Source organism: Saccopteryx bilineata, chromosome 7 (assembly GCF_036850765.1).
Source record: "Saccopteryx bilineata isolate mSacBil1 chromosome 7, mSacBil1_pri_phased_curated, whole genome shotgun sequence".
NCBI classification, from domain to species: Eukaryota; Metazoa; Chordata; class Mammalia; order Chiroptera; family Emballonuridae; genus Saccopteryx; species Saccopteryx bilineata.
The window spans coordinates 58,703,433-58,720,826 of record NC_089496.1 but is presented as its reverse complement, the minus strand read 5'-3'; the positions used below and the strand labels follow the sequence as shown (position 1 = coordinate 58,720,826).

The 17,394-nt window shown below is 56.3% G+C and overlaps 1 protein-coding gene across 8 annotated transcripts in view; it reads right to left on the bottom strand.

The window, feature by feature from the left end:
* TJP1 (tight junction protein 1) overlaps positions 1–17,394 on the bottom strand; it is a 161,902-nt gene that overhangs the window by 2,681 nt on the left and 141,827 nt on the right. For 3 of the 8 annotated variants that reach the window (XM_066240100.1, XM_066240107.1, XM_066240108.1), the window contains 9 exons: positions 14,795–15,145; positions 12,798–13,670; positions 12,576–12,676; positions 11,175–11,402; positions 7,575–7,625; positions 6,413–6,594; positions 3,575–4,052; positions 2,146–2,360; positions 874–1,017 (listed from right to left, as the gene is read on the bottom strand). In XM_066240100.1, the coding sequence (XP_066096197.1) occupies positions 874–1,017; positions 2,146–2,360; positions 3,575–4,052; positions 6,413–6,594; positions 7,575–7,625; positions 11,175–11,402; positions 12,576–12,676; positions 12,798–13,670; positions 14,795–15,145 (2,623 nt within the window). The remainder of the gene's footprint in view (positions 1–873; positions 1,018–2,145; positions 2,361–3,574; positions 4,053–6,412; positions 6,595–7,574; positions 7,626–11,174; positions 11,403–12,575; positions 12,677–12,797; positions 13,671–14,794; positions 15,146–17,394) is intronic. The other 5 variants (XM_066240104.1, XM_066240101.1, XM_066240106.1 and 2 more) reach the window with 5 other exon arrangements.

The window sequence follows — 17,394 nt, the reverse complement described above, 5'->3', positions numbered from 1 at the left end:
TGCAGCTCATGCCAACCCCGACCATCGGGACGTCTCCAGTGTCCCCGACTGCTGCCAGGTCACCAGAAACACCCACTGACAGATGCTGCTCAGCGGTGCCCCCGAGGAAACAGCCTGTGTACCCTGTGTTAATTCATCAGCTTTCTCCAGGGAGCGGGGCACTGGCGAGATACACGTTTACGTGGGACTTCCTATCCAGGCACGCTGCTCTGCAGCTTCACACCACGCAGCTCGCTTCCCGATGCCCACACAGCTGCACGGTGCTCACCTGACTTACAGAAATTCAGAAGCAGAACGATACCTTTTTGTTTTTTGGCATCAGGTTCAATTAAAGTAATTACAGTGCCAAAAATATACAAAGTTCCAACTGGTCACCCCCAGTCCCTGAGGAAGGGAGGAAGGTGACAGCGCAGCGGAAGCCCTAGAATGAGGGTCTGAGGAAGGAAAGCCACGCACAGTATGTGACAGAAGTTTCACACGGAAGACCAAGGCTGAGGATGGTCCCGTGCAAGCCTGTCTCTCAAGCCTCTCTGATCTACAAGCTTCCCGGACTGATTCAAGACCATAACCCAAAACCAGAATCACATAAAGGAATTAAATCGTCTCAGTGAGAAGGCAGAAAGGCCCACACACACAGGAAAGGCCCACTTCTCCCACTGTATTGAGCACCAAGCAGCAGTCAGCCTGTGGCCAGACCAGCCACGCCTCCCAGGCAGAACTGCCTACTTCCCCACGTGGGCGGGGCACACGGCATGCTGGCGACACCCACGAGGCCAGAGGCAGAGCAACGCTGACAGTGTGGGCTGCCGTCAGCCCAGGCACTAATCAATGACAGTCCCAGAGCCCCCAAAGGACAGAGAGAACACAGCATACCCGACGAGGAGTCGGATGATTTTAGAGCAAAAGACCAACCGTCAGGAGTCATGGACGCACAGTGTGGCAGGCGCAGCTCCACGGGCTTCAGGAACTTGAGGCCGTGGGGCCCGCACATCACCAGCGGGCTCAGCAGCGTCTCACCTGCGGTCAGGGGACAAGGAGGTTAGACGGCTGCCTTCCTTCCACACCACGGGGCCCCTCGCCCCCAATGCCGGATGGGCCGAGGCCGTGCTGACCAAAGAGACCTCACAGGAGCCACACATGCAGCGTTCAACTCCCCAGGAGCCACGGGACCCCAGCACAGGCCCAGATCGGGCCAGCATGCCGCCCGCCCCGAAACCTCTGAATGCCGCGTGTGCACCTGATGCTTCCAGCTTGTTGAACAAGGTCGGCCCAGATCCAGGAATGAACCACCACTGCACTGGCGGCCGGCCCCTCAAGCAGCGTGAGGCTCGGTCAATGGGCTTTACATAAATTTTTAAAGAAATTTATTGATTTGAGAGAAGGGAGAGAGGGAGAGAGACAGGATCATTGATCTGCTCCTGTCAGTGCCCTGGCCAGAGATCAAACTGGCAACCTCTGTGCTTGGGGACGATGCTCTAACCAACCGAGCCATCCAGCCAGGGCCCAATGCACTTTCTATACGTTACTTACATCATATGTTTCTAATGTTACAGACTTGGTTTAAGGAGTTCAACATACGTTAGTGTTCTGGCAAAATGTAAGAAGCCAGGGAAGTCCCTCACGAGGCCCTGAGACACTGCTCTGGGACCCGGGAAGTCCCCGCAGGTCCTCACGCCATCCTGACAGGCCCAGCAAGGCCCCATGATGCCTGGGAGGGTGCGCACTCCCCTGGGGTGCCCCAGTGCTGGGCCTGGGGGAGCAGACCCACCTGAGGCTTACGTGCTACAAACTGGTGACGGGCAGACAGAGTCTGACGCGTGGCTGTCCCTGCCCTGTCTCTTGGGCAGGGAGGGTGGACAAGTCACAGACAAGTCTGGAGAGGTCGCTGACTGCACAGCAGAAAGAAGGAACAGTCCGTAGCCCGCTACCTGCACCCTCACACAGACGTCTGCACAGCAAACCATGGGGCAGGTGCAGAGCTCACTGTCCTACAGACACCAGGGGCCCCACCCAGCACCCATGGAGAAGCTGCCTCTGATGATAGGGAGCTCTGTGTGGGGTCTGGAAGCAGGAGGACCCAGCCCCCCTGTCCCCCCCAGAGCCCTGAAGGCCACAGGTGCCCAGTGTCCTAGGAGGGGAGGTTACCTTTCTCCTTGTCCAGGGGCGGGAGGATGCTGTTGTCCCGGCACACCTTGAAGTAGATCTCCTGCTCCACCCCTTCGGGGATGGCCCCCTGGGGGATGATGATGCTGACCCCCGTCTCGATGGAGCTCAGCACCCCGCCGTTGCTGTTAAACACGCCACGGGCCGTGGCCACTACCGTGTGCCCATCCTCGTCGTCGTCCTCCACGGCTGAAGGACTGAGTTCAGAAACCGGTCGTGAGAGAACTGTCGGGACCCCAGGTGCTCTGGGACCCCTGTGGTCGTCACTCCACACGCCCAGGGCCTCGTTCACTTGGGCAAGCTCGGTCCCTGGGGACAGTCTCTCTCATGGACTAAGCAAATTCTTCCCGGATTTATCTCACTGTCATGGTGACTCAGAACACTACTTTCATCGCCCACGTCTGTCACCAGGTTGCATACAGCCCACACCTTGCTCACCAGCTACAACCGTCACTGGCAGTAAGAAGTACGTCCTCACACCCACAGCACTGGTGTTTAAGGCGCTGGCATGTCGTGACTAGCACTGGCCTCTTCCCTAGCGATACCCAGACAATGGTGCATTGCACACTTGGTGGCACAGTAGGGTGACAAGCGCACTAGCGAGGTCACAACAGCCCCCTCCGTGCCCGTGAGCCCTTGCCATCACGGACACGAAGCAGCAGGGATCAAGCACCACGGAGGACAGGCCTCTCAGAAGGACGTGACCCCAACAGTGCTTCCACTCGGGGCTGCCCAGGTTCCCGAGGGAGGGGCTCAGCCAGGACCCCAAGGGAAACGGAAGACAGACGAACGAGATAAAGGCGTGTGGAGGGCGTGCAGCCTCGCCTTCGGCCTGCTTGTCCCCCTCCCCAGTGCCCCAGTGCAGGGGCGTGGCCATGAGTGGGTGCAGGCGGGGGGGGGGGGCACACGTGTGGCTGGCTCGGGTCTGCTCCCCACCACGGAACAACAACAAGGAACAAGGGCAGCAACGTGGCCCCCGGTGGCCCTCCCACTGCACACACGGTTGCCGCAATCAGGCTTAACCCAGACTGTCCCCAACAGCCACTCTGCGCTCACGGCACCCTCTTCTTCCCAGCATCCCTGCTGACTAGACAGGGGAGAGGAAACGTGGGTACTCTCTCATGGCCAAGGGGAGAGGTCAAGGAGCCACAGCCACAGGCCTGCACCCTGGTCACAAAACCCCGGGCAGGCCAGTGTCTCTAAGCTCAGCACCTGTGGACACGCTGCCCCGTGGTCCTGCCTCACTGACACACCTCACAGGTCCTTTGCCCAGCGGCATCCGCGGCAACATTCTGGCCAGCGGTGTTCAGTTTCCAGTGTGAGGTGAAACTATAGTGTTGGGTCCCAAGTCAGAGGCGCTACACCAAACTCTCAGCAGACAGACACGAGGCCAGGACGGGCAGATGCTTACCTCACAGGAACGGCCTTCGGCCCCGTGCTGATGCTGTTGACCTGGTACTTGGCCTTGTCTTCGTGGACGGAGAACATCTCCATGCCGCTGTCGAACTCGGGAGCCTGTGTGGAGCCGTGGGCTCTCGCGAGGGCTTTGGGAGAAGCTGGGACTTTTGGAGACGAGTCTGGCTTGTGAGCAGTGTCACTGGGCAGAAGGTTGTGACTGAACTTGGGGCTTTCAAACTTGCGCTCAAATGGCCGCGCAGAACTCGTGTATGGCTTTGGGGTGAACCGATTGTACGTCGGGGCGACCGTTTTCTGCGTGTGCTCGGTTCCGTTCACTGGTGCTCTGTCTGGGAAACTTTTCTGGGGGTAGAAAGTGGGCTGGGCGGCGTCCTCCCGCTGTGGTGGTCTGAAAGTCGCTGGCTTGTTCTGAGCGGGAGGGGGCTCTGGTTTGGACACTAAAGAATTCTGAAAATCCAATGACACCAAGTTACCTGTAAAAAACCACAGAAACAGCATTTCTAAAACTTCTTCAGACGAGGTTTCACAGCCCTCTAACATCGCTTCCATCTGAACTGGTCCTGGTGCCAGAGCCAAGGCCTCGTTTGGGATGGCCAATCAGGGGCCGCCTTCCACACAGGAGGCTATGTGACGCTGAGGGCCTGAGGGGGGCACGTGCTGCTGCAGGGCACCCTGCTGCCAGGGTCCTGGCCTCTGGAGACACCTCTGTCATGTCCACAACTTCAAAACAGAACAAGTTCAGCTGAGTTAACAAAATCAGTACTGACAACTCAACACAAAGTCAAAAGAAAAGCCCCAGACTGGGTACAGCTATTTAATAACACAGAAAGAATTAGGACCCAAAACTCATGAGGAACACCTGTCCATCATGAGACAGACAACCTGACAGGAAGGTGGGCGGAGACTTGAATGGAGTGCGACTGGAATACCTACTAACCGCACAGTGAGACACTCACCCTCACTGTGAAACTCCAAACTGGAAACATGACTGCAGACCCACTAGATCAGCAAACCTCAGTCTCGTGAAGCCCACTGCTGGCAAGACGCGCCCAGCGGGAAGTCCCACGTACTCTGGTGGCACGTAACCATGCCAATCTGAGCCAGAGACAAAACTGAGGAGAAACTATCAATGCTCTACAAACTCTTCCAGAAAAGAGAATGAGGGACATGTCCTAGCTCCCTTATGAAACCAGCACAATCTTGACACCAAAACCAGGCAAGAACAATACAAGAAAAGATGACAAACCAACATTCCTGTGACCACTGTCATGTAAGTGACCTTACTCCACCCCCAGGACAGAGAAGCAAGTTAGGAGCATCTGTGCACGCTCGCGCACACACAGAGACACACACGAAGTGTCTGACGAGGATTCTAGCAAGTCTGAAACAGAAGGGACCCACGCTATAAAAGGCCCCAGGGCAAAGGCCTGAGGTGAAACATGGAGCCCCCCCCAGACGGGAGTGTGGTGGGAGACAGTCCTCTGTTCTCACCGCATCTGTCCACCGACCTCACTGGGGGCCCAGTGGGTGCTGGGTAGGACAGAGAACAGGCGTCCACAGGGACAGCAGGGGTGCAACCTCCACTCAAGACTGCCCGTGTGCAAGAAGCCCTCCCGGGAAGCGGGAAGCGACATCGACCTACAAATACAGCTGTCTGGTGGAGACACAGGAGTTGGTAGGAGCAGTGTCAACAGGAGGTCGTCACATCAGCTTCTGTATGTCCGACCTTCCCTGTGGTGTGCCTTGGGCAGGGCCACATAAGAAAGGAGATGTTGGAGATGGAGGGAGCGTGAGGAGAGCAGAGGTGTCAAGGTGGAGGGAAAGACGAAAAAGGAGGAAGGGAACAGGAAGGAAGGAGGAGCCGGCCACAGGAAGGGGGAGGCTGGCATGGACAAGGAGAGCCGCGGAGCAGGGCACAGAGCGCAGGGCACAGCATGACAAGGAACAAGCTGCAGCTCCGTGCTGCTCACCCTGCTGCGACTTTGCTGTGGAACAGGAGTGCCCAGGGCGAGGGATGGAGGAACACAGACTATGTGAGACTTGACATCTTCCCTGTGTCTCGTGTGGAGAGGGAACAGAACAGGAATTTTTCCAAATCACTATTCAGAAGTTCGTATCAGACACACTGGTGAGCAAACACCACTTCCAGAGACTGCGTACATTAATAAACAGAGTAAGATCTATTAGTGAAAAGGCTTGTCCAACAGGACCATTCATTATAGCAACTGAAATACTTCGACCAAAATCCTGTTTTTACTGTTCTCAGCCTAAAAGTTTTTATTATTTTTTACTTTTCTTAAGTGAGAAGCGGGGAGGCAGAGAAACAGACGGAAGTGGAAACTGCTCCCTCCATCTCCCAACATCTCTTTTCTTATGTGGCCCTTCCCAAAGCACATGTGGGCATGCACACAACCAGGATCCACCCGGCATGCCCTCTAGGGGGCGGTGCTCTGCCCATCTGGGGCATTGCTCCGTTGTGGCCGGAACCATTCTAGTGCCTGAGATGGAGGCCATGGAGCCGTCCTCAGTGCCTGGGCCAACTCTGCTCCAATGGAGCCTTGGCTGCGGGAGGGGAAGAGAGAGACAGAGAGGAAGGAGAGGGGGAGGGGTGGAGAAGCAGATGGGCGCTTCTCCTGTGTGCCCTGGCTGGGAATCAAACCCAGGACTTCCACACGCCGGGCTGACGCTCCACCACTGAGCCAACCAGCCAGGGCCCCCAGCCTAAAAGTTTTATATTATTTCTTAGATGAAAACCATTTTGCTTAGAAACAAGAATTTAATTCTGCAGGCATCACTCTATTCCAGTGGTCACACCAGCTTCTGTATGTCCTACCTTCCCTGTGTGTGCCCTTAGCGTGCACATGCATGTGGGCTGCGGAGCTGGGGCCAGGCAGCGGCGGCCGGGGGTGCTGGGAAGGCAGCGGGAGCGGGGGCGGGGGTGGCGTAGCCTGGCCAGGCTCGTAGCGCTTCTCGCTGAACGGTCTGTCTGCAGTCTCAGCTTCAGGAGACTTGCCCCTGTGAGGAATGAAAACAACACCAGCATCTGAAAACGGGCTCACGTGGACAAAGCAAGTTCTCCTTCTCTAAAAACCTCTAAGTTTTTTTTAAAAACCTAATAGTTTCACAACTTACTCTTATTATTACGGGCAGCTACTCTAACAAAAATATACCGACAAACCCTGCCCCCCCCAGATGAGCCCGGAGAGCACAGCACAGACACTGCACGGCATCAGGAGACACCTGGAGACGCAACCACACGGAAAGTGGAATTTTGGGTACACGTGTAATATTTAACCGTGGCGATCACAATTTGAGAAAGTCTGTAATTATTCTCAAAAATACTTATTTGCCCAAATCTCCCTCAGGCTCACTCTGATTCTGTATCTAGGGAACACAGGCTGACTCCTGGCGCAGACCACCATGCACACGGTGGCAAGGTCGGGGGTCCAGACAGGAAATGCTGCAGCTTTCTGGGCCATAAGGTCTCAGCCACAACCTTCCAGCTAGGTGAAGCAGCCACAACACGTGGTGTGTGAGTGCGCCCAGCAACACGGGAGAACTGATGCTAGGACTTCAGCCTGCCTGGATCACCAGGTCCACTGCTCGTTAACAAGAGCAGACACCCCTTAATTCTAGAAGAGGCTCGCTGAAGTTATGTTTCGCCATGTGTGCTTACTTCTCAGATGCCAATTGTTACTGTGACACACAAAATTCACACAAGAGAACCTTGGAAACAGACCCATGATTGCCACACTGCCCCCCAGACCTGCAGCACGGCTGCCCTGGCGTTATGTGCACCAGCCAGACACGCTGGGCGCACGCTACATGGTTCCATCGAGAGTCTCTGATCGTGAGCTTTTAAACTACACTGTTATCTTGTTTTCCGCATTTAGACTGAGTGTTTGGAGAAGATGTTCATATCTGCAAGTGCACATAATGCCAAGGACACGGCGAGGGACAGCTCACACACAGCTTCACACAAAGGCCAGTCTTACCACTTGACGCTCCTTCTCAAGCAGTCATAGCTAGTGTAAGAGCCAAGAAATCTAGGTAGGAGCAAAACATGTGCAACAGAAAAATGAGAGAAAATGGTCAATCTAACCAAGAATTGTGTAGCAAATGAAACTCAATGTCATTTTAAAATATCAACCAAGAGACACACATCCAGCAGTCAATGTCACTCGCTCTACAACAGAAGACACCTCTGACCCCTGCATGACGCGGGCCACCTCCCCCTCTGCTGCAGTGCTCCCGGTGACCAGGGATGAACCGAGTGCAGGGCACGACGCGGGCCACCTCCCCCCCTGCTGCAGTGCTCCCGGTGACCAGGGATGAACCGAGTGCAGGGCAATGCTCAGAACACGGGCTGCATGACGCGGGCCACCTCCCCCTCTGCTGCAGTGCTCCCGGTGACCAGGGATGAACCGAGTGCAGGGCACGACGCAGGCCACCTCCCCCCCTGCTGCAGTGCTCCCAGTGACCAGGGATGAACCGAGTGCAGGGCAATACTCAGAACACGGGCTGCACGACGCGGGCCACCTCCCCCCTCTGCTGCAGTGCTCCCGGTGACCAGGGATGAACCGAGTGCAGGGCACGACGCGGGCCACCTCCCCCCCTGCTGCAGTGCTCCTGGTGACCAGGGATGAACCGAGTGCAGGGCAATGCTCAGAACACGGGCTGCACGACGCGGGCCACCTCCCCCCTCTGCTACAGTGCTCCCGGTGACCAGGGATGAACCGAGTGCAGGGCACGACGCGGGCCACCTCCCCCCCTGCTGCAGTGCTCCCGGTGACCAGGGATGAACCGAGTGCAGGGCAATGCTCAGAACACGGGCTGCACGACGCGGGCCACCTCCCCCCTCTGCTGCAGTGCTCCCGGTGACCAGGGATGAACCGAGTGCAGGGCAGCGCTCGGGAACACGGGCTGCATGAGCAGCCCCCACAGTGGAGATTTGGGACGAGTGATGACACAGCCGTGTGGACCCCTGCCAGGGAAAGGGCCACCGGGCACACCACACGCTCCCTGGGAACCTTCTAGCAAGGCCCGACCTCACACCCCGTGGGGTGGAGACACCCGCAAAGCCGCCACGCTGGCATCTCCAGCTCCTCCCTTCTGACACCACCCCCCCTGCAGAAACAGGCGCACAGGAACCTCACACTCGGCTGTTCAAAGGCTGGAGACCACCCCAAACCACCCACGGTCATTCTAACACCTGGAAGTCCACAGCAACTTGACTCAGGAGAGAGACTGGTGTCAGACCGCCCTCTCTGCAGCAAGGGCGACTCCCCGCTCGCCAGAACAGAGACAGGGCGCCTGTCCTAGGCTGACAAAGGCATCTCCCCTCTCTAAGACCCAACATCTGGGGGTGTTTATAAGCAGAATGTAAGCACACGTTACCCAGAAGAAGGTGACTTTGCCATTTCCACATTTTACTTCAGAAAATCAAGGCTGCAAGCAACCTGTTGGTCACACACAGGACACAAACTTGAAACGTGGGACAAACAAGGCCCCATGTCAGACTTCCCGATGGCAGAGGGGCACTGGGCATCACGCCTCCTCCTCCGTACGGGGCAGCAAACCCCTCAGGGAAGGAGACGCACTCTGGAGTCGTCTTGATTGACACGTCCCACAGGACCCTGGGAGCCTCAGATCCCCCCAGGAGATGGCACTGCTGTGCCTATAGCAACGGCCAGGCTGTCACTCAGCAGCCTGCCCAGCCTTGCCCACCACACCCCGCAGGGAGGCGCTGGGCTCGCACCAGTCACACAGCACAGGTCCCAGATGAGCACACAACCAAATCCGCCTTGCTAACTGATCCCCTGGCAGAACTTTCTAGACCTATGTTTACTTTAGGCCATGTTTTATTTACCAAATAAATGAAAAGGTAAATAAAATGCCCCTTAACGCCAGAATGACCGCAAAGGTGTAACCACCGCACCGAAGGGACTTGCCTGACGGCAATTGGGGCACAACCTCCAGCCTCCGCGGGGTCCCCACGCCAGCAGGAGACCCCTCCGCACTGCGTCTCTCATCCACTGCTTTCTCCGTGGATGAGGTTCAAACGAGTGACAGTAGGACATGGTCTCAGGACAAGGGGCCTGTGATGGGCCCCTGACACGTCACCGGGCTGGGCGGCACCAGTCACGCACTCGAACACGAAGGCAGGGGTGTGAGGGGGGTCCAGACACAACGCCTCCATCAACTGAGTTTTAAGTATGTTAAAAGGAAGAGGATCGGCCTTGGCCGGTTGGCTCAGCAGTAGAGCGTTGGCCTGGCGTGCGGGGGACCCAGGTTCAATTCCTGGCCAGGGCACATAGGGGAGGCGCCCATTTGCTTCTCCACCCCCCCTCCTTCCTCTCTGTCTCTCTCTTCCCCTCCCGCAGCTGAGGCTCCATTGGAGCAAAGATGGCCCGAGCGCTGGGGATGGCTCCTTGGCCTCTGCCCCAGGCGCTGGAGTGGCTCTGGTCCCCGCAGGGCGACGCCTCGGAGGGGCGGAGCATCGCCCCCTGGTGGGCAGAGCTTCGCCCCTGGTGGGCGTGCCGGGTGAATTCCGGTGGGGCGCATGCAGGAGTCTGTCTGTCTCTCCCCGTTTCCAGCTTCAGAAAAAAAAAAAAAAAAAAGGAAGAGGATCTAGAAGGGCTTTTTAAAAGAACCTCCCTTAGCTCAGACTTCCCATCATCAGCTCGATCTCTCCTCCGGCCCCAGGGACCCAGGTGGGCTCAGCCAGGCTGTACCCCACGAGCAAGCTCCTGTTAACACCCCCATCTGCTTTCGCCGATGTCAGAGCCCAGCTGTGCCACTCAGCATCCGTTCTCCGTCATGCAACTTTGACAGGAGACAGCCAGGAGAAGGAGCCCAGAGACACGTGTGTGTCTGCTTCCCAACACACCCATGAGGGAGAGAACCAGCAGCGAAGCCCGAGAGACCAGTACAGCACAAGGGCGGCCGGCGCTCGCCCTGCATCCCGTCCCCTCCCGCAGCTGCTGCTCTGGCTAGAGCTGGGCCCAAGTCCCTGAAGGGCCCCAGCTACTATAATAAAGATGACAAGCACTTTCTGGCCTCAAAGAACCAACTCTCCATCATCTTCCCTCCAACAACGTCAAGCCAGCCCGTCTCTCTTCACAGAGACACGAGAAGTAAAGAGAAGCACTACCTGCCTGCCCAGAAGGGAGAAACTCTCACGTTTCACCTAAAAATCAGGGTCTTCACTGTTCCCATCTTCTCACCTCCTCCTTCTTGGGCAAAAGCTGCAGAGGTGCTGTCGAGGGCTAAGACGCAGCAACCACGCACCCTGGGACGGGGCTGCGTGCCCAGCGCCAGGGGAGCGCGTACACTGCACCCCCACCGGCCCTCACCACACCGTGAGCTGCACCACACCGACTCCACCACACCGTGAGCTGCACCACACCGACTCCACCACACCGTGAGCTGCACCACACCGACTCCACCACACCGTGAGCTGCACCACACCGACTCCACCACACCGTGAGCTGCACCACACCGACTCCACCACACCGTGAGCTGCACCACACCGACTCCACACCGAGCTTCCGGTGTCCCTCCCCGTCACGAGGTCAGCCACGGGAAGCACTCACTTGGAAGCGAGACCGGAGAGGAGTGGTGGCTGCTGGGGGGGCAGCGCCTTGGCGGGCTCCGGGAGGGGGCCCGCACCGGCCTGAGAGGGAGGCTTGTTCTCGAAACTGCGGCGGTCAAAGTAGGAGAGCTGCTTTCGGTAATACTCCTCGTCGTCCTCGGGGTCGTAGTGATTGGAGCGGACGATGTCCTCAGGGGGTTTTGGCTGAGGCTTCTGAGGTTCGGGGGCCCTGACGAGGAATGGCAAACGAACAGCATTCAGGCCCTGACGTCACACAGAGTGGGACTCAGCTGTTTCTTGACCCGTGGCAGGCCAGTGTGACCGCTCAGGGCCTGGCCAAGCTGGCCAACAGTCAGAGTATATACAAATCCCATGGCTTCACAATGCTCATGAGCAGCCTCTTCTGCCCGAGTTCTCCAACAGTCCATTAGGCTTGAGGGTCACCTGGTCAGAGGCCTCAGAGCAGGTTCAAAGCAGTTAACCAGAAAGAGAACACAGCGGAGCCTTCCCTGAGCACACACACCAATGACAGTGACCACCAGCGACCAAGGGCTTAACAACTTAGGAAGGTTTCTGAGAACCAGGCTGCAGGACCAAGACGTGACCTTCATACAAGGACACAGCTCTGGGCGACCCCGTCCTGATGGCACACGAGGCAGAGGGGAACAGTGAGCTCACACCGTCACTAGTGCTCTGCTTAGTGCACTTTAGAAACTTTGCCTCAAAACAAGGAAGCTAGGTTTACACCCCAAAATAGGGTCCTCAGTCCTCAGGTTTACTGCATGACGTGTGTGCGGACGGCCCTGGTGAGGAGACACAGCTGCCGTTCATGGTCCTCGCGGACGTCATGCGACCATAAGGAACGCGCACTTGTTAGTTCCTCCTCCCTGCGGCACACGACTCTCCGACGGCCACTCATGCCCAGCCTGTCCTTGTGAGCAGGTGGAGGCCACTGCGGGGGGCAGGGCCACCAGGTCCCCCCAGTTCCCCTGGGTCCTGAAAGGCCATGCGCTCCCCCCACGCTGCCTCCCCTCACTGGAGAGGGCAGCACAACAGAAGCATGCAGTACATGCTACGTGGTCAATGTGTTACTTCAGCCAATTGAGTCTCTTTCCTTATCCCTCAAAACTTAAGACTTCGTTTGTCTAAAAACACTTTTAAAACTAAAAAACAAAATAAGTGTTAACAGCTTTAAAAGTTTTTTAAATCATTTGCTGGAATAACGTATTTTCAAGATGCTGTTTCCCGAAGCTGTCACAAAGACCCTCACTTCTCCTTAGAGGCGGCCGTGTACACTCGGTCCTCCCGCCTTCCTCTCCTCTAACATGCGGAAGGCCTGCTCCTGGCTACAGGGTGCGGGTGCAGGGTCAGCTCCCACACGAACATCAGGAAGTGCACCCACCTGTACAGCGTCTTGTCATGGTCACTGAACTGACTCTGAGCAGTGGCTTTAGGACCAATGATGAGGGGAGCCGCTGGAGGTTTAGACGCTACCTCTGGAGGCTGCAAAAAACCAGACACAGCAGAACAGACAAGTCACAAATCAGGCTGCAGTGGGGGGGGGGGGGGGGGCTGCAAGGCTTCCCGAGCTGCTCCCTCGGGCCGGAAGACAGCCCACCCTCACCTTACAGCCAGCAGTGTGGTTCTCGTCCTTCTTGCTCTCCAAAGACGCAGACCTCTTGTTTTCAAACATTTTCACCCTCGTGAGCACAGACTGTGGCTTCATGGCAGGGTCTTCTTCTTCCTCCGCCAGAGTTGGGGGTGGAGGCAGAGGTTTGGTACTGGGAGGCGGGACTTCCGGCTTCTGCTGTGGGGCAGATACCAGAGAAGGGACCACGGCAACACCATGGAGAGGTTCGTACTGGCCTGCTTTGGAGGTGATTCCGTGGGACGGCACTTGGTCATAAGCTCGTGGGTACTGGTCGTAATACTGCCTGGGCTCCGAGGCCTTGGGGCCTGCCGAGGAGTAGGGCTGAGCCTCCACTCGGTACCTACTGTGCACGTCGTAGCCGGGGGCTGGCGGCTCCTCGTGCCGCAAGGTGGAGGTTCTAGGGAGCTGTTCATAGCGTGGCCTGCTGTTATAAGACAGAGGGGCTGGCTCCTCAAACTGTGGGAAATAGCCCCGTTCTGAGGACTCGTCAGGATGCTGTCTGGGGTCAAGGTCTCGGGGGTGCTGGTCGTCAAGAGGGGGCCGAGGCTGGTAGGGCTGCTTGTCCTCGTAGTAGGACCAGTGCTCCTCGTAGGCAGGGACGTGCTCCTCGTAGCAGAGACGAGGGTCCAGGCTCCGGGAAAACTGGTCTGTGTAGCTGGAGCTGTCGTATCTATAGGCGGGCTGCTCCAAGTCCCTGCTGGCTGGTTTCTCAGCGAACGCGGGCTGCAAGTCGCTGCTCAGACCGGGCTCCTTCTCTGGCCTCGGCCCCGGGTGGCCGACAGCCGGCTGCTTCAGAATGTGGTTCTGCCTCATCACGTCCTCGGGAAAGGGGTCCTTTCTGTACACCTGTATGAAAGGTTCACAGGTGAGTACACAGGCTCGTTTCTAACTCCAGTCTACTTGAAAATACAAAACTAGGACTCAGTAGGTGGGAATGATATGGTCTACCATTTAACACCAGGGCAGAGATGAGTGGAGAAAGTTTCAGTAGAAGGTTAAGGTTTACAAGGCAGACACAGCTCTCACGCGCTGAACAGAGTAAGCTAAAAATCGTTATTCAATTTAGTAGAACACCAATGCACTGAACCACCAATTCCCCTTGATTTGAATACTGTAAACAAAAATCATGAAGGAAATTTACAGATTCCATAATTTATCAAACATAAAAACGTCTGAGGGAGAGTGTCAAGTCTATAGTAAGAACCTCTGGCTGGAAAATGCAGAAAACCCCAAAATAAAACCAATAAAATTATTAAGCAAATTCCCAATTAAAAGGCCTGTTTCCAAATAATCCGTATCCACCAGAAGCCATGCAACCGCAAACGGAAATGGTTCGGGCCAACGGGAAGCGCTCGGGTGCGTGCCACAGCGCCACGGCAGAGGGACGCCACGGCAGAGGGACGCCGCGGCGGGTGGGGAGCGGGATGGGCTGCACACGGGGACCTGGGGGGGGGGGGGTCTGCATGCGGCGACAGCCCAGTGTCCTGGTCCCTTAGCCTTACGTGAGCTGCCTCAGAATCAGCCCATGGGGGCCCCTCCAGCCTGACACCAGGGAGCTCTACGTTACAGTTAACAGCAGAGGGTGACGGTGCTGGGTTTGTTTCAGAAGAAGGGTAAGGGACTGGAGATGAGGCTTCTGCTTTCTGTGAAGTGTTTTAAATATTTTAAATAGTGTTTTTGTTTACTGCTAACTTCCCATGGCCATCTATCGTGGTTGGTAGTCATTCATTTTAAGTGTGCTAAATAACAAAACTATGATTTCAGGTCCTACATTTAAAAAAAACCCCTCTGTTATGTTGCCAAGTAAGATGAACACATAGTTTAGATTTAAGTCCTTTGGAATCCTGAATTTAAAATTAAAAACTAATTCTTAACCTGGAGAAAGGACAGAATGTATCCTTGAACTTACTCGCCACTCTACTATCCGACAATGCACCTCTACCTAGAGAAGGCCAAAGGCTCGCGCTTACCTGTTGAGAGGCTGTCTTAAATCCGGGGGAGTCTAGTCTATGGGCGGGCTGAGGCTGTGCTTGTGGTGAGTAGGGAGGGTATGCCCGGTGGTCCTGCTGCATCCCCGCGGAGTCCTCTCTCACGGGCTCGGAGGACCGAGTAATGGCGGACTCCGGCGGAGTCCCCACCTCGTCATTAAGGGTCTCGTCTAGCTCCTGGTCAGTGTAGGCCCCGCCTTCAGTGTCTGTGTCTTCATAGTCAGAAGTGTGTCTACTGTCCGTGCTATACATTGAGTACTCGCTACCCGGGGCGGACAGGTAGGACAGACGATCGTCATGCAAATCAAGGTCATCACTGGTAGCACCGTCCGCCTAGGTCAAATAAAAGTAAATTAAAAACCTTATTTAATAGTTAAGAGATGGCCTTCATTTTACAAGAGATCAAAGGAGTATTTTTCTTTGAAGAAATCCCACCTAGTTCTGGAAATCCCTGCTAACGAAAGGTCAGGAAGGACTGGACAGGCACACACGCAGACAGAGTGTGCTCTGAGAGCGGGAAGCCCAGACACGGGGGGGGGGGGGGGGGGGGGGGGGCTGCTGGCCAGGCAGAACCAGGCTGGACTCGGGCTCAGACCAGCCCCGGAGGACAACGGAAGGTCCTCGCACCACTCGGGTCCCTAGAGCTAGCCGGTCCCCAGCCTGTCGGCCAAGCAGGTGAGAGGGACAGTGCCCCCAGACCACGCTCACAGAAACAAGGAGACGCACAGCCGGAGCAACCATGGAAACGGACACACAGTTAGCTGAGGGAGAATGGTAGAGCAGCGTCGCCTAAGAGAGCGCTGGGACTGTTTCCTGGCGTCTATACCCAGCGGGGGCGAAGGGAGGCAGCCGGCTTCCTGCTGCAGGAACTTGGAGCCAGGGGGGCTGTTTTTCAGTCCACGCCATCTTGAGTGGACGAGAGGGGAGGAGATGCATCTGAGGGGAGGGAAGAGGGCACTAAGCTGAAAGTGGAGTCGGATTAAATAGATCTTGTCTGGACAAGGTGCCCGCCGGGCAGGAGAGCGAAGATCTGGCATGCAGAGCTCAGACAACCCCTTTCCGCTCCTGCATAGACTGAAGGACACACACAGCCGGAACCACCGAACAGGGCTTTGCAGAGAGCATGGCTGCCCTGGAAGGGCCCGACCCTGTCACTGCCTTCTGAGAGGACAGGCGAGGTGGGTTAGACCTCCTGGAGGCTCCGGTCTGCACAAAAGCACCCGGTGCTCGGGACGTAGCAACCACGCCACAGCACGTCTGCCCCGTGACACCACCATGGCTCCTGTGCATTATGACGGCTGCTGCCCAAGAGAAGTCGCCTGTCTACTGCGGTCTCCTCCCTGCCAGGGTTCTGGGGGACGGTCACCAGCAGTCAGCCAGGGAAGCAGACAGGCCCTGGGGAAGAGTGACTGGACCTCGCCGAAGCAGCCACCAGCTTCTGGGGTCTGAGGTGCTACAGTGGGCAGGGGTGACACGGGCCTCCATGTGCACCCGGCAGGGTTAGGAGGACTTCCCAGGCTGAGCAAGGAGCGGACAAGACGTATCCGACCGTGGACAAAGGAACTCCTCCCAACAGCCGTTAGCTCAGAAAAGCCCACGTGAATGAAGAGGCTCTAAGACCCTATTCAGATAAATGTACCTGAATGGAAGAAAGTGGGACAAATCAAGATAGACTTAAACTGTAACAACTTTTTCTGACTTACAAAACACATCAACTGATCCCAACAAGTAACCTATTTTTCTCACATGGAAAGTTGGGAGAGTCAGACCTCTCCTTTTTAAATCCAAGCAAAGCAAGGAAACAATACCATCACAAAGAGAAATAATAGAAAATAAAGATCTGAAGGTTGAAGAACCCTCCTAGACAGGACGACAGGATGCTGTGCACTTATAAGCTGACCGCATTTCAGGACTGACCAGGCGGGCTGCTGGCAGCCCAAGGACAAAGGTGTGGACAGGTGGTGCTGTCACTGGTCGGCACGGGGCTGTGAGGCCAGCACCACCACACTGCTGCGAAGTGCAGGGTGTTCCCGCCCCGATTTCTCTCCCAGGGCCCAGAGCACGTCAGTGTCCCAGCGGGCTCTGCACAGCACATGCTGAAGAGCAGGGGCGGCAGCTCTGGTGTGTCGCCGTGGGGGAGGAGCGAGCCCGGCGGTCAGCATGCTAGCAGGTGTGTGTGCAGCAGTGTGTGCAGTTTGGAGAGTCAGGGTGTCCCAAGCGGCAGCATGCAGTCAGAGCACCTGTCCCCAGCCAGGCAGGAGGGGGCCTTGCAGGGCAAAGCACAGAACCCAAGCCAACACAGAAACAGAAACAACAAAATTAAAACAGGCGTTCTGTCTTCCCCAGCAACCAAAGTGTATTGACAGTACAACGATCTGAAGGTAAGAGTTCAAAATCAAATTGTTCTTCCAACTGTGCACTTTGAGAAAACTATTCACTCCCCCGAGAAAGTGAACAGGCCTTTCCCAGCAAAGGCTGCTCTCAAGCCAGAAAGAAGGATAGCAGAAATTAGGATTTTAACGTTGGCCATCTGGATGTATATAAAATCAAAATATCAAGTCAAAGAGGACACAAATGCTTAT